This window comes from Onychostruthus taczanowskii, unplaced genomic scaffold (genome assembly GCF_017590055.1).
Source record: "Onychostruthus taczanowskii isolate IOZ18803 unplaced genomic scaffold, ASM1759005v1 scaffold13, whole genome shotgun sequence".
Lineage (NCBI taxonomy): Eukaryota > Metazoa > Chordata > Aves > Passeriformes > Passeridae > Onychostruthus > Onychostruthus taczanowskii.
Genome location: NW_024498462.1, coordinates 11,540,703 through 11,556,979, shown reverse-complemented (window position 1 = coordinate 11,556,979; position 16,277 = coordinate 11,540,703). Strand labels below are relative to the sequence as shown.

Sequence of the window (16,277 nt, the reverse complement as noted above, 5' to 3'; positions counted from 1 at the left end):
CTACCTTCAGATAAATAAAACGTGGCAAGGGGGGAACACACAAAGAGCCATCCACAGAAAATGGGGAATAGAAAACTCCTTTCCACGTGCTGAGTGATATTGATGGCTCTTGGAATGATTCACAGATTGAATTAAAACACTTCCATTGCAGCATCATTTGAGCAACTTGGTTTCTAGTTAAAGTATTGCCTCATTGCTGATATGCAAATAATGATTGCTGCTGCTGCCACAAAAGGCACTGATAATTTGGCCTGAGAATTTTCAGATAAACAAATATTTAATATGATGTCCCAGTGTATATTTCTGTCAGCAGGTGATGGCTTCCTTAGCACATTTCCCAAAGTTTTCAAGCCCACTTATGAAAGATTTGAGAAGGATCTTCCTCCATTTTTCCAATAATTTTTTTTTAGCTTATCCTTTATCTTTCTTTTTCTATCCTATGTGGAAATTTCCTATTATCCTAATTTATATTTTTTGTTACTCAGATAATTATTTGTTACATTTCTTGATGGATTATTCACTAGCTCTTTTCCTTCTCCAGGGTTCATTTCTGCAAGAACAGCATTGCTGAGCTACTGCCCTAAGTGGATCCATTTCTTTTTATGTGACATTCAAGCAGTGAATATTCTAAACTCTGTTGGTTCTGAACTTTTCTTACGTTACTCTACCTGTTCCCTCCAACCACATGATACAAATGCAAATTTCAAGGGTTTTTTCTTTGCTTTGAGTGTCTTTTTCCTCTGTAAACTACAAAGTTGGGGTTGTTTAACAACTAAGGGAATTTCTCAGCGTGGCTTGGCAATTAACAATTGAAATCTCTTGACAATGGGCAATTAAATTCGCTCTCAGTGTTCAGTAATTGAGGGCATTTTCAGGATGAGCTCATTGCTGGTGCAGAGTGACCAGTGACAGATGCCTGCAGAGGACTCTCCTGGATTTAGGAACGTGCAGCACATTCCTGTGTGCTGTAAGCTCATGGAATGGGAATCCCAGACTGGTTTGGGTGGGGAGGGACCTTAATCCCATCCCATCCCACCCCTGCCATGGGCATGGACACCTTCCCCTGTCCCAGGTGCTCCAAGCCCTGCCCAGCCTGGCCTGGGACACTTCCAGGGATGTTCACCCAGAACTTCCCTGGGGACACTGTGCATCCCTCTCCACTGGACAGGATTCCATTACTGGATACCACTGCTGGACCTCCCTCACATCTCCCAGGGAAGCAGCCTTTCATGGTCTGAAAGAGAGCTGAGGAGCATTCAGGATATTCACAGGAGATTTGAATGAAGAATCAGTGAAACAGCAACATTTGCCTTCTTCCAGCTGCCCCTTAAAGCTCCCAGGAGCTGTGCTTGGCTTCTTGAGGCTGCTGGTTTTCACCTCCCCTGGGGTTTTGGCTGCACTTCACTTCCAAATCACTGCAGTCCTCTCCAAGATACTCAAAGCTAGAAAATTTTGATATTAAAGAACAAATTCCTTCACAATCTAATGCTTATTATCCATCTCATTATGAAGAAGGCAATAAAAATGCTGCTGGAGGGAAATGTGAATAAACAGGAGAGAGGTCAAAAGGGAATGGGGGAAACTGGTGGAGAGAGAGAGAGAAGTGAAACATGCTTTAATTCAGGTGATCACTGGCATGTCTGAGCTGGCAGGCTGGCACCCCTGTCTGCCTGCACCCAGAGAGAGTTTTCCATGTAAAAGAAGCAGATGTGCCAAATGAATCTTTTCTAGAGCTGAAGCAGTTTCAGCACACTTATAAAAAACACAATTTCTGCCTCAAGAACTCCTGAAATCCCTACACTTTTTCTAGGCTTTGTTTGGTGCTTAGAATGAAAAAGATGGACATATTTGTAGGGAATAAAGCTGAATGTATTTTGTGAAATTACTGGCTGCTACGTTTTTATTTCAAACATGCCACCTACGTTGGAACTGAAAATGCTCCACAGTCTTTTTATAATTCATCTTTGCTGGAAAACAGTTGGTGGAGAATTTGAGTAGGAAAACCCAAACATTGCATTGGCCTTAAATCCTCCTGAGCTCTTTTTTGCAGAGGGTCAGCGAGGATATGTTTTGGGCACTGTTTGAGTGTTAGTTAATCAGAAATAATTTCATTTTGATTCATCACTAGAGCCCTTCACAAATACAACCCCATGATTTTTACCTCTCTCTGAATCTTCTAGGAGTAATTCCTGGACCTTCCCTTTCCAGCTCCTGCCCTCACTGCAATGCCGTCAGGGAAGAGAAAGTCATGTTTACTAAAAAAACCTAAACTGCAAAAGTAGCAGTTGAAATTAGTAATGCAAAGCAGCATTTAGAAGATAGCTACAAAATCACTCTGGGTGGAGAGGATGAATGTAGATTATTGCTCAGCAATATTTGATACTACTGTGGTTTATTCAGTCAAATGGTTCATTTAATATCAAGAGAGTCACTAATTTCAGCAGCAGAGCCACAACCTCCATTTCTATCAGCGTGGCAGGACAGCAGCTCTGAAAGAATGGCACTAAAAGGATAAGCTCTGCCTTTTTTAGCTTTGAAATCTTTGTAGGTGCTAAAACAATTTTGCAAAAGGACAAATCTCAATTTACTTTCTGCTTTCCTATTTGTCCTTCCTTGCAAACAGAAGCACGAGACATTGAACCCATCAGAATGAGACACAAGGAGATTTCTCAGGCAGGAATATTTCTTTACCCAAGCCCAGTGAGCATTTAGAAGCATTCCTTGAGGACAGGCCCAGGAAACAAGGAGCTGCCTTCCCATGGGGTCTGAGACAGGATGTGGAGCAGAGATTTTCTCCCCCCTCTAGGCAGTGTTTTCCATGCACTGAAATGATATTCATAATGTATTTTTCTGTACAATCCAATGTTTTCTCAAGCTGCTTTCCAACCCAGGCAGCCAGGAATCCTGTAGCACTGAGATGTTCTGCTCTTTTCCTAGGAAATCCACATTTTACAAACTGGCAGCAGTGTTACACACAGAGTTCTCAGCATTATGGCACACGGGCTGATCTCAATCCTGCCAAAGGAAGGAAAAATTTACAAACTGGAAAGAGTGGGGCAAGAAAGTCTGGGAAGAAACCATGAAAGCATCTCATTGCTGAGCAGGGTCCAGTGTCTTTGCAGCTTCCTGACACACAGCACCTCATTTCATGTGGTCTGAAAGTGTCATCCACAGCAGCCAATGCATCCTGAATTTTGCTTCAATAAAGTGAAGCACTGTGAAGCAATGGAGAGCTGGAGAAGGTTGAGCTCTCCTGAACTTGCATTGCCACTCTGCCCTCCCTGGGATGGTCAGGGCTGGGAGAAAGTTGGGGATTTTGCATAATTTTAACACATGGTAAAGGTTACCAGGCCCAGCAAGGCGTGACACATTGTCTGGCTGCTGATATTAAGCTGCAAGACAATAAAGTAAATTTCTCTACATAATGACCTGAAAGATTAGTTATGCTTGATAAATGTGACTTGAGAGACTTTCCTTGAGCTCAGACTTTTCTCTGGGAGCAGAATTACATTTCTTAAAAAGGTCTGAACATATCTGCTTTATAGATAGGGAAATTTCAGAATACAGTCCTAAATAACCTGATCATAAATACAGACCATTAAATTGCTAAATGCTGCTGAAATCTTTTATGGAGATAGTGCTAATTCAGTTGGTTCTTGGAAGATATATAGACCAGTTTCTAATTGGTCCTCAAAGTGGAGTTAGTGAAAATGAGGTAATAGTGATAGGGATGCAGAAATACCTCAGACAAAATAATTTCCATAGAGAATTAGAGATAGAATTGATTTAGGAAGGTCTTTGTACAACATTTAGCTGTGGGCCAGCTGGCAATGACCCCAGGCACGGCTGCAGTTACTGGGAGGACACAAACTGGGGCCATGGCTCAGCAAAGGTTTTGCTGTCCCTCCAGGCTGCCAGAGCTGCACAAACTGAATTAAAGCTGCTACAAAGCCTTGAGGGCACTGGTTCTGGGTAATCCTGCCAGTCTTTTGAGCTCTGTGTCATACCTTAACCTCTGGGGCAGGGAGGAATGGGCCTTTGGGAATGGTGGTGGAAGTGGAATAGGTCTGGGCTTGCTTCTGGGGCTGCAGCTCTGATGATCACCAGCTCTGCTGCTGTCCTCGTGAAACAGCAGGGAGACTTCCAGGCTTTAGATATTTGGGCATCATCTCCTGTGGTTATTCTGGGAAATACAAGCTGTGCAATATCCAGGAGGAAGCCAGAGTTATAATCTCTTTGGGACTTTTCACATTTCAAGATGAGGGTGACTCCCATGAAAGAAACCATCCCAAGGTCTTATCTGAGTTGGTAGAAGCCTTGAGAAGACATTAGGTCACTCTGCTGGGGACAGACTGGGCACAGAAACACTTCCAGAGGGACACTGGAGCTGTCCTCAGTTGCGTTCAAAACCTCCTACAAAGGCAATGACCCAACCTGCCTGAACATCTTACTCCAACACTTAACTGTGCTGAATATTGGGAATTGTTCCTTGAAATCTGACCTTCAGCACCTACACTGCAAAGCTGTTAGCTCTGAGGTGGGCTCTGCTGACCCTATAAAAGCAAATAGTTTACAGCACTCAGGAGTTGGTCACAAAATTCATTACTAAGAAGCATTAAAATCCCAAACTTGTGAGAGAAATCGGGGAGGAATTGCAGCCAATTCTGATTCAGTGGCTCCCTACAGACAACTGGAAATGTGGTGCCAGTGGAACACAGGAATCCAGTGGGGGAGCCACAAGAGCAAATTATTTGTTTCAGTTGTACAAGTGGTGAGAGCAGAGGAAAACAGTGAAACCTTTACTTTGGAACAGCTTGGAAATTGAACTCTTATTCTGCATTTGTGGCTCAGGTCTCTCCCAAACCTATTTGTCTTCAGAAAGAGCTGAAAAGATGCTATAAAACCTACATTTTTCTAAATAAGGGATGACCTCAGTGATCCACTCCAGTTTCAAATTGCATCTGGTGGAATTGTGCTCCTGCATTATGGGATTCCGAGGTCAGCAGGGGGGACCAGGGAAGCCAAGCATCCCCCAGCTCACACCCTCAGGGCTGCCTGTGCAGTGGGTCACCACGTCCAGCCGTGCTTCCAGCACGTTCTGAGATTTCATAAATATGTCCTGCAAAGAGAGGAGGCTCCCTGGCTGTGGCAGTGCTCCAGCACAGGTAGGGATCCAATGGGAAGCAAAGGGAGAGGGAGAGGGGTTTGCCAGCCCGGCGTGATGGGAATGTTAACAAGTCCTCTCACGTCATCAGCTTCCCTGCTCTCCACTCCCTCCCTCCCTGCCTTGCCTTTCATGAGCCAGCCTGAAATCAGGGAATTACATGCTAAGGAAAACCCTTCAGCTAAACATATAATTATTCTGCACAGGATCAGTGCAGCACAGTTAATCAGTTTACCAACTGAATTAATTTTTATTTTTTTATGTCTACATCTCCTGTTGAGGGTGCAGAAATTCTAGATTTAAAGGGGGGAAAAATGGCTCGCAGTTGTGAAATGAGTATCTACAGCAGAGCATTTATTAGGAGAGAAAGCTCCACTGCAGGCTGCTTTGGCAGACAAACCTGTCAGTCCCCAGGACTTTGAATCACAGACTCTGTGTGGAGTTATTACAGGTACTTAAGGAATAGCTGGTTTCCCATTTTAATTTTCAGCTGTTCAATAACACTGCATTCTCCGAAAGTCACAGCTGTATTTCATTGCATTGTATTTCACTTCATTTCCTTGGACTGCTTTGAAAAGTGAGTATTTATTTGGACAGAGGTGTCACTTCCCTGTAAATGAGTTCACATTTTAAATGACCTACTTGTAAACTGCTCCCCTTAGGAAGTACAATATCTCCAATGCTCTTGCTTGTAAAAGTGCAGAGAATTCCCATCAGATTTTGCCTCCAATGGAAACACAAACTCTCACCCTTTTGTTAATTCAGTAAGACAGCCTAGCTCCCCTCTGCACCCCAAACCCCCAGACTCTGTAGAGGACTCCCCTGCCCAGTGCAGGTTACAATAGATGGGTTTGGGTTTGGAGTTCACTGATGACCTGCAAAGTGTTCCTGAGTTTCACTGGGAGCTCCTGGCCAAAAAGCAACAAAAATCTCCAGGTAAAGCGTTCCAGATGCAGATCTTGGAGGGCAGTTTGCCATTTATTCCCATTAATATGTTAAACCTAATCCAGGGAAAACTGACCTGTTAGGAACCACTCTGACCCTGAAGGCACTGGGGAGCTTTATGGGTAATGTTTGTTTTCCAACGGGGAAATCTCAGCAAGGCAAAGGTTTTTCCTAAAAAAAACCCATTTATTTTGGGTCCATAGAACACAACCCCAGGAAAACAGGTGAGTTATGTAAGAAATGGCTGTAACCAGGGAAAACACCTGAAAAGCATTTGGAGATGTTTAAAATGTTGGAAATTTGGGGGGAAAAAAAAAGAATACCGACTAAAAACTGTTGCTAAAAATACCTCCCCAATTAATGTTGTCAGCTCCTTTGAAACCTTCCCTTTTAACCACAGTGCTGTATCCGCTAAACTTAACAAAATATGTTTGTATAGAGACAAAAGTACCCAGAGTTTAAACTTCTAGAACCTCTGAGAGCCTCAGGAATCAATTTCCCCAGACTTGCATGGGCTTTTCAGGTTGTCCACACCATCAGATGCAGTTCCCTAATTGAATTCCAGTTGAGTGCGTTCCCCAGAAAGGAACTGTGGATAAATACAAGATGCCAACTTGTCACTACAATGTTCCTTAAAGCCTACCAATTTTTACTTTTTTGGCAAGCAACATTTCCTAAAGGAAAAGAACAGAAGGGTGTCTCCTCTTGGGGGGGCTCAGGCTGCAGCTGCTGCTCTCTTTGGATGCTGTAACCAGGACACATTCTGGGGACCTGGGTCTCAAACCATTAACATCATTTTCGTGGCTTCCTTCCATCTTCTCTACAGTTATTTGATGCTTCTGGTACTCACTGCTAGTTAGTTTCAAAGCATGGGCTTTGCTAACAGATTTTAGGAATAAGTTCTAATGGCTTCAAGGGATGATAAATGCAAGTTTTAAAAGCATGTTGCTACCATTTCCCTGTAAAATATGTTATCATTTACAATCTCCACAAATAAAACTAATTTTCTACATATGTTTAAAACCCCCAAAGGTATATTACAGAGGCAATATTTGTTCCATTGTTATTATTAATGCATTCCTGTCTGCAGTCAAGATAATACTCATTCCTAAAGTGGTAATTTTTTGAAAGTGTCTTTAATTTATCTCTTAATGCTGTGAAAGAAGTGACCTTTTAGAACAGAAGAACTACATAAAAGCTCCCTTATCACTGCAAATCTCTGCCTGTGCAGACCTTCGACCTCCCTGGCACATGGATATAGCAGAGTGACTGTAGCCAACAGAGCTGAGCTGCACAACACATGGAAATTACAGGCAAACAGTGGCCACAGTTGGGCAATTTTTGCAAAGTAAGGTAGTTACAAGTAGTTTTAAACTGACTCCAGCCTGCCATTTGTATGGGTTAGGTCTTTTCTTTGGCTGCAGCTGAACAATGCATCTACAAAGGGAAAAAAAGGAGGCTTGTAATATTAACGTGGGGGAAATGAATAAATGTGCAACTTTCCTGTTTTGTGGATGTGCAGCTCATGCTGCCAAGGAAAATATCAACGTTGTGAATACTTCAGTGTTCGCTGCATTATATTTACTTATGCTTGAACACGGAGCACTGACAATGCTGCCTACTCCAGATATCCCTGTGGATGGTGCACTGTGCAGGCAGGTATGGAAATCCAGCTGTCAGGAACTCCAGACATGTAAAAACCTGCTGCTTGTGTGACCTTCCTCCACTGCACATCATGGATTACTGTTCCCCAATACATAATTATTGCATCAGGAAGGATAAAAAAGTAGCAGGAAGTAATTTTAAATTTAGCAACAAGTATTCCACATGCTTTGACACTTAATTTACATTATAATTCAAGTAAGGAGTTAAATTAGCAGAGTGATCTGTCTACTTTTTAACTCTTTTATTTACTGGGAATGAAGGTGTGGGTCAGAAAACTCCTCTGCAAATACATTAGGATTTGCTGTCACCTAATGACATTGGAGCCTGGGAATCAATTCTATATCTCAAGGTTTAGGATCCATCCCAATGACCTGCTTAAACCCTCCCAATTACCCCGAGCTCCCAAACACCGGAGAAACAAAGTGCATCCTTTCCCCCAGACACCGTTTGCTTCACAAGACTCTGTGCTTGTAGAAGAATAATTAGCTGATAATGGCAACGTGTTTGTTGAGCACCAAAACACCCCAATTTCAGCGAAGTGTGGAGACGTAGCTCAGCAAAATGAGATCAGAGCCATTCCCCTATTAATGAGAATACTTTGAAAGCTTTAAGGGCATTGGAGTGGGCATCCAATTCAACCCTGCCATAAGTTCAGTCATCACATTACAGGAATCATTTCCACGAGTAACCTACACCCCAAATTTGCACCTCTTCTCCTTATATAACAGAGATCCCCCGTGGCAGGAATTATTTGTCTCAAAGACAGGCAGCTCATCAGAAGCGCTGTATAACAACACCAATGCATCCCACTGTGGGAACACATCCTCCCCCCCGCCCCGCAGAAATTTAAACCACTTATCATCAGAACAATCCCTCGCCCTCCCATCCATCCCGGTCTGTTTGCAGCACAGCCGAGCATTGTCAGGCAAAACATGTCACAGCTGACGGCTGTGTTGTGAAACTGCGAATGTGCAGGGAAATCATCATTCCTGTCAAGTTATCCCGGCGAGTTTCCCCGCGGAGCCGCGCTCAGCCCTGCGCCTTCCCACGGCTCCGCGGAGCCTCGGACACGCGGCTGGGCAGCCTGGGCAGGGCAGGACACGTCCCTAAAGGAGCCTGGACAGGGCAGGACACGTCCCTGAGGGAGCCTGGACAGGGCAGGACACGTCCCTAAAGGAGCAGGATGCCTCAGTCCAGCCACCGGCTCCTGGTGCTCCTTGTGGTACCCAAAACTACAGACAAGCGCTGCACAGCCACTGCATCAGATCACCTGATATGAGCAAACCAGAGTAATCAGGGCAAATTTAAAGCAGCCAAACATCCCGGCGCTACCCTGTGCGAGGCATAATGGAGCCGTGAGACACAAACACTTTGCGTCTGCATTGTCCAGCAAATGCAGTTGATCCCTGCTCCGCTGTCGGCTGCAATTCCCACAGCACAGCCCGGCTCCAGCAGCCTCTCCTCAGCCCTGGCTCTAACAACTACCGGGCAAAGCAGCACAGGGATGATCACAACTGAATAAACTCTTCCCAAAACAAAGAATGCGAGAGCACGGATGCAAATTGCCAGGCTCCGAAGTACAGACAATACACGGCAATAAACGATCCTACCTTTCATCCAATCCACTACTTGCTTGGGCGTCCACTTGCTAATAGGTTCCATAACGAGAGCCATCATCAGATCACTTTATCATTCACACCAAAATCGGGGCAAAAAAGAGAGAAAAATTGTATCAGAGCATGGCTGGGCTACGAGAGCTGTCGGATTTTACAGTGCAGTTCAAAGAGAAGATGATGCTTTGTCCCTCCAGGTTCCTCCTGCACTGATTCAGTAATGTATAAAATTACACTGCTTGATCAGCTCTGGCACCTCCCCCACTGCACACAGCCTGCAACACCCGGAGCACCGAGCCAGGAAATGGTGCAGTACAGACTTACTTACCAAAGGCTGTGCCCGCCGAGCCACCGGCACGGATCAAACATGGATTACACACGGAGCATCCACGCCGGGGCCGCTCCGCACGCCGCGCTCGGCGGAGCTGCTTTATTCCGCCGAGCCCCGGGATCTTCATCAGGGAAAATGTCACTACTGTAACTTGATAGCAGATTGTCTCGGCTTCATTGTGAATATGCTGACTGTCACTCGGCTTAAAGTGAAGATAGAAACGTCAGGATATCGCCTGGCATCTGGCAAAATGCTGAGCATCTCCATCTTTACAATGCGAAATGTTGCTGGAGTCTTGTACTGTGTAATCATGTAATTCAGAATGTCAAACACAGTATGAAAAGTCTTACCCAAGAAAAAAACTACTGGGAGAAAACTCTTTTTTTTTTTTCTTTTTTTTTTTTTTTTTTTTTTTTTCTGGCCACATTCAGAGCCTGGATATTTCCTCCTATGAGCTGCTCATTTTGTAGGGAAAGAATGACAGCATTGAGGAGGCAATTTGTACTACTACAGCACTTTAGGATAGACAAGTACAGCAAGTATTTTGACTCTCAGTACTGGAATCATTAGCCTATGTCTCCCTTTTGTTATGAAGGGGAAAAAAAAATGTTTTAAGTATTCCTAATCCCAAAGTTTACTACCCTTCTGACAGATGAAGGTGAAACATTTCAATGAGACGTGCCAAACAGCACTTTTTGGACCCATTTGTGACTCTGCACCTCATGCAGCACAAATTCTGCATCCTGTGGCTGAGAAGGTGCTGCAGGCTCCAACCTTTTGTCTGGGATCTGCAGCCCCACTATTTTATGTTAAGGGGAGAAACTCAGAGACCAGAAAAAAAGGCAGAACAAAACAGTTCCACCTTTCTCTTCAGGGATCTTTCCTCTGTGCCTTTTTCTCCTGCACTGCTCCAAGTTTCCCCAGCACATCAGGGGAAGAGGATGGTGATGTTCTGCTCCTCCTGGGGCTGGGTTGAAGTCCCCCAGGCTGAGATCTCTCCTCTCTCTCTCTCTCACATGGGGGAAGATGAAATAGCAATGGAATATTTATGACAGAATCCCAGGCTGGTTTGGGTTGGTAGGGACCTTAAAGCCCATCCCATTTCACCCCTGCCATGGCCAGGGACACCTTCCACTTGTTCCAAGCCCTGTCCAACCTGGCCTTGGGCACTTCCAGGGATTCAGGAGCAGCCAAATCTGCTTTGGGCAACCTCAGGCAACCTCCCCACCCTCACAGGGAAGAATGTCTTCTTAAAATCCCATCTTAACCTACTCCCTGGCAGTTTATCCTCTACCCTTTCAAGGCTCTTTTTTATATAGTTAAGGATGCAGACAGGCAACTTTCCCCCCACTAAAGTGTCTCCAAAGAGATGTGCCATTCTCAGCTTAGTGATGCACTCTATCCTTTTTTATTTTTCTTTAGCTTTGGGAAATAGTGTGATTAGTATTCTATGATGTATTTGGAGTGCTCAGAGCACAGATCTTCTCTACAAAAGGATTCACATCAATTCTCCTTCAAGAAGGCTGAACAGCATGTCAGCTTCCTCTCTGAGTTTTGGGAGACCACTTTCAGTAGCTTTAGTTCTGTCTAAATAGCTATTTACAATGGACATCATAGTGACAAAGCTCTCAAAGGCACAATACTTCTCTTTTTAGGCAATAGTGGGCTAGAATTCAGAATAAATATTTCTATTAGCTATTGGAAACTGTACAAGTTGTTTGAGGGCTATTCTTTCTTCAAATTCTTAATTTTTTAAGGTTCAATACCAGCATGGAAGAATGTGAGATAAGGAATATTGTGAATGGACTTGGTATTTTGAACATTTGCACAAAAAAAATTTTCATTCATGATTGTTTGGACTACTTCCCTAATTCCTGTCATTTGACAGACATTCTGTCAATGCCCCTTTGTCTCACATTTCCTACCCAGGCTTGACTGGGCACTTTTTTAAATATATTTGGACATATTTTTGAAAGAGGATGAAGCCTGAATTCAAAGCTCATCAATGTCAATGGGAATAATTCCACTCATTTAAATTGTCCTTGGATGACAAAAGAGGCCGCCAACTATTATTTTGGAATCAGGACTTCCACTTTCACAATGAGAACCTTCTAAATGTTTCACATCCTGTTACTGAGGCTCCTCCCCCCAAAGATGGTTTGTATTTTCATTTATTCCCACTGTTATTCATGGTGCTGGCTCAGGCAGGAGCTATAATTTGGCTGGAAGACCCTGGCTGTTAGATAAACTCCTGTGATTTTCCTCATCATTACCAGTCACAGTTTGCCTGTATTCTGGGATTTTGCAACCTTCAGGACAACCATCTACTTTTTTGTTCTACTTCTTGGAATGAAATATTCAAAGGTCTCAAAAAAAGCTCAGTTTCTCTCTTTCCTGATGATTTATTCAGGTTCATTCTCCGTTGCAAAGATCAGTGCACATGGCCCTGGTTTGTTCCAACCCCAGGGAAATGTTCCTTCAGCTACTCCCAAGGGTATGTTCAGCATGGCAGCCCATGGATGGTTCCACCTGGGGATTTCCTCTGCTTCTTCTTTTGTTGTTTCTGGAAAGATTTATTCCTCACTCCCATGAGAATGTCACAGGAACATGGCAAGATCAGGAGAGGAGCCTGCGGCAGGCCATGGGACTCAGTGATGGATCCAGCTGAGCATTAGAAAGGCCAAATGGAGCCCAGACTATTTCTGGAGCCACAGTTCAAGTCAGTTCAGAGCACCTTTTGATACAGGTTGTCCAGTCTGCCTGCTGAGGTAATGACTCTGGAATGAGAAATCATGGAATGCACCCCCTGCACTGAGCTGTCACCCTCACCCCTGGCAGGCTCCTCGCCATTCCTGTCAGCCATGGGTCACTGCAGTGGGATCAAGTGGGTGAAGTCACTAAACAAGGAATTTTTTTAAAAAATAAGCAAAACCATGTTATCCCTAAAGCTGTGCCATGTGTTTTTCTGCCTGTTTATTGCAAGGCTTCTGCCTAGATCTATCCCCCACCCTACCTAGCACTGCTTCCTAATGCCAACATAAAAGCAACAATGCATTCCCATGACTGTGTTTTTCTTCCAGGCTGAATGTAGCAAATCAAGAGAAAAAAGATCAAGGAACATCTTTCTCACTATTATTCTATCTAGGTCATGTAAATGAGAAATACTTTCTGACTGAAGTCGGCATAAGCATTGGAGCAAAGGGAGGCATTTGAAAGGGAGAAAGGAAGCAGAGCTTTCACTACGAAGCAGCGTTGTTGTCAAAGGCCTATATAAAATAATCTGGTAATTCCAGCCCATAATCATCGCTGCTGCCTTTGACAGCAAAGGCCTAAGGCTGAACAGACTGGTGGAAAGGTTTGGAGTCCCTCCTCCTTCCCAGCAATAATGCTGAGAGTGCTGTAGCTTTTGAGCACTGCCTGGTATCTCTGGGATTGCTAATTAAACCATCAGTCTCTGTATTTTCATGGTCACTGTGGGAGGCACTTAAATGTTCTTGTGTATTTCATGGCCAGTGATAACTTTCCAATTAAGGATTATGTTCAAATCTGGTACCATAGTCACTCTAACACTTAGAACAATCATGTATTTCTTGCAGTTTTCATTTGGCAACAATTATTCTCATCTTCTTTGATGAAGAAATAACTTGCCTGTTGTGAAATAAGTCCTTTAGGAGGGGGTTAGTTTAATAAAGTCTTGACATGGCATTTGATGTCCATTATGGAAAAACAAGAACATGCAGTTCCAGATTAAATAAGTCATGAATGCCTTGGAAAAGTGGTATGTAATGTTATAACTTAGGACATCTATAATTTATACTATTAATGGAAAAGTAAGCAAAATCTCCAAGGAATTGACTGTTGAACTCTCGGTTATCACTGAAGCTTTTTATCATGTAACATTCATGTATTATACAGCTGCTTTTTGTGGAAAAGAACATATTCTTAAAAAAACAGAATGGAGCTAAACAGTTTTGGTCAGTTCTGTTCTAGGCCAGGTTCTGCCTGATGCCTCCAACCCTTGAGACACTTGTTGAGAGATGGCAAGAAAACTGCCTCTGGTGAAGTTGCATGAGAGCAATACATGTGCTGGGAGGAACAAACCCCAGCTTAGGCTTGGGATAGGGATTGACAGATTCTCCTATTTAGGGATAAACCTTGGCCTTACTTAACCCTGGCTTTACAAACTGAGGGGCTGGGTCCTGTTCTCACAGGACAGCCCAGATCAGCAGAGCTGGGGGAGGATTCTGTGCTTTGAGCAGCCTGGGAATGATTCCACTCATTTAGATTGTCCTTGGATGACAAAGGAGGCCTCCAACTGTTATTTTGGAATCAGGACTTGCATTTTCACAATGAGAACCTTCTCACTGGGGCTGGGCTGTGAGGAAAGGGTTTGGATTGTTCTCATCTCCCAGAGAGGGTCAATGAGAGGGTTCCACATGATCCATCAGTCTTTATTTCAGATCACAGGACATTCTGAATTGGAAGGGACAAGGATCAAGCCCAACTCTTCAGTGAACATTGAATCACACCCGTGGTGTGCTCAGCACCATGCTCCAACAAATAGAGCCAATCTCTTGGGAGGGTTTTGCATTGCTGTGTCCAGAGCAGCTGTGGCTGTCCCTGGATCCCTGGAAGTGCCCAAGGCCAGGTTGGACAGGGCTTGGAGCAAGTGGAAGGTGTCCCTGGCCATGGCAGGGGTGAAATGGGATGGGCTTTAAGGTCCCTTCCAACCCAAACCAGCCTGGGATTCTGTGATAAAGATTCCATTGCTATTTCATCTTCCCCCATGTGTGAGAGAGAGAGGAGAGATCTCAGCCTGGGGGACTTCAACCCAGCCCCAGGAGGAGCAGAACATCACCATCCTCTTCCCCTGATGTGCCGGGGAAACTTGGAGCAGCCTGGGCCAGTGCAAGGCGTCCCTGCCATGGTGGGGGTGGCACTGGATGGGCTCCAGGCTCCCTTCCGACCCAAACCATCCCAGGATCCTGTGATTCCCCTGCAGCCGAGGTTCTTTTGGGTTCTGTGTCCCAGGGGAGGCTCATCCCCCCTGTCCTCTGCGGGACTCTGCAGCCTGTGGCCCCGGAGCCCCGCGATGGAGAGGATGCTGTTCCACATTCTGGAGTGCCATCTGCTGGCTCCGCACCCGCCGGCAGCCTCCCTTTTAATAAACCCCACTTAATTAATTAATTAATTGAATTTCATTTTCACTGCTGATTTATCAACCTAAAGTTGTTGGTTTTTTGTTGGCTTTTCTTTTTTTTTATTTTTATTTTTTTTTCCCACAGGAACCCACTATAGTCTTTGCTTTTCCAGCACAGGTATTAATATCCCAGTTTTTACATAGGGCCTTATTAGAAATTTATATTTTTTCACACTCCATTAGATGATAAAACTGTTTTATTAATGTGTGTTAGTCATAATTTATGATACTTTACATAAATTGGGTATTAAAACACCCTTAAAAATGGTCTGGAAACCAGGGCTAACATTACAAAAATGCAAGAAATACTTGGTTTCTCAGGAATGTAGAGAAATAATTTCATTATCACTTACTAAAAAATACATCTTGACATGCCTGAGATGGTTTTGTACACTGCTTTTTTCTCAGCGTATTTTAGTGTTCACAAAAGCTCCTCCTCTGACCTCTCTTGGGACTGAAATCCTCTATTTAGCCACAGAAAATGAACATCATGAACAGAGGCACTGCAAACTTCCTCCTGTCTTGCATCACTTTCATCATAACATCACCTTTTTTTTTTTTCAGGAGCTGCCCTTTAGCTGTTGTTACACTTCCTTGACATCAAGAGTAGCTTTTCTGTAAAACAGGTTCGTTAGATTATACATCTTATAGAAAAACACCACTTTTTGCAGCCCTATCCAGAGTTTAAAATGCAACTGAAGTGTATTAATGTCAAAGATATAATGTAGAAAATTAACCAAAAAATTATCATTCTTCTCCAGGAGAAACTCACAGATTTCAGTGAAGACACTATGAAGATACAACATGGGTAATTTTTTCTCATAGAAGACAAACTTTGTGTTCTTTGACTCAGACTGCAAATGAGCAGAGAACACTGAAATATTTTCATATTAAGGGAAACAGGATCCTCTGTTTTCAACCTGTTTGTTGATATCATCAACATGTTTAGAGTCCCCCAAAGAGCCCCAAATAAGAGGGAATGTTCCCATCTGGGAATCCCCGAGATAATCTTCAAAGCAGAGATACAAGTGATGCCTTGTGAAGACTGACCTGGAACAGAGGCTGGATGGAGTTAAAGAATAAAGCAGGGATTCATTCAAAGGATCTCCTCCATGGATGCACCTTGGGCAGCACAAGAGCCCAGCCAGGGCTGCAGCCAAGATGAACCCAAATGGTCCCAAAATGCACGAGCGCTCACGGGGTCTCTCCCTGGGATCAGCTCTGCTCCATGTGCACATTGCAGTTCAGTGTCCAATTCCAGCTCAGCCCCTGCACTCCCATCCTGCTTGTTTTTCTCTCTCCAGCCCACGGGGTTTGTGCTCTTGGGCTGAGATTTGGATCATTTGTCCTTGGTGCCCA

General features: G+C 44.0%; 1 protein-coding gene across 1 annotated transcript in view; it reads right to left on the bottom strand.

The window, feature by feature from the left end:
* LOC121331788 (connector enhancer of kinase suppressor of ras 2-like) overlaps positions 1 to 9,756 on the bottom strand; it is a 165,394-nt gene extending 155,638 nt beyond the window's left edge. The window contains exons 1-2 of the mRNA XM_041396540.1: positions 9,716 to 9,756; positions 9,385 to 9,458 (exon numbers count right to left, since the gene is read on the bottom strand). Coding sequence (XP_041252474.1) covers positions 9,385 to 9,458; positions 9,716 to 9,756 — 115 coding nt within the window. The remainder of the gene's footprint in view (positions 1 to 9,384; positions 9,459 to 9,715) is intronic.
* Between the last annotated feature and the right edge of the window lie 6,521 nt (positions 9,757 to 16,277).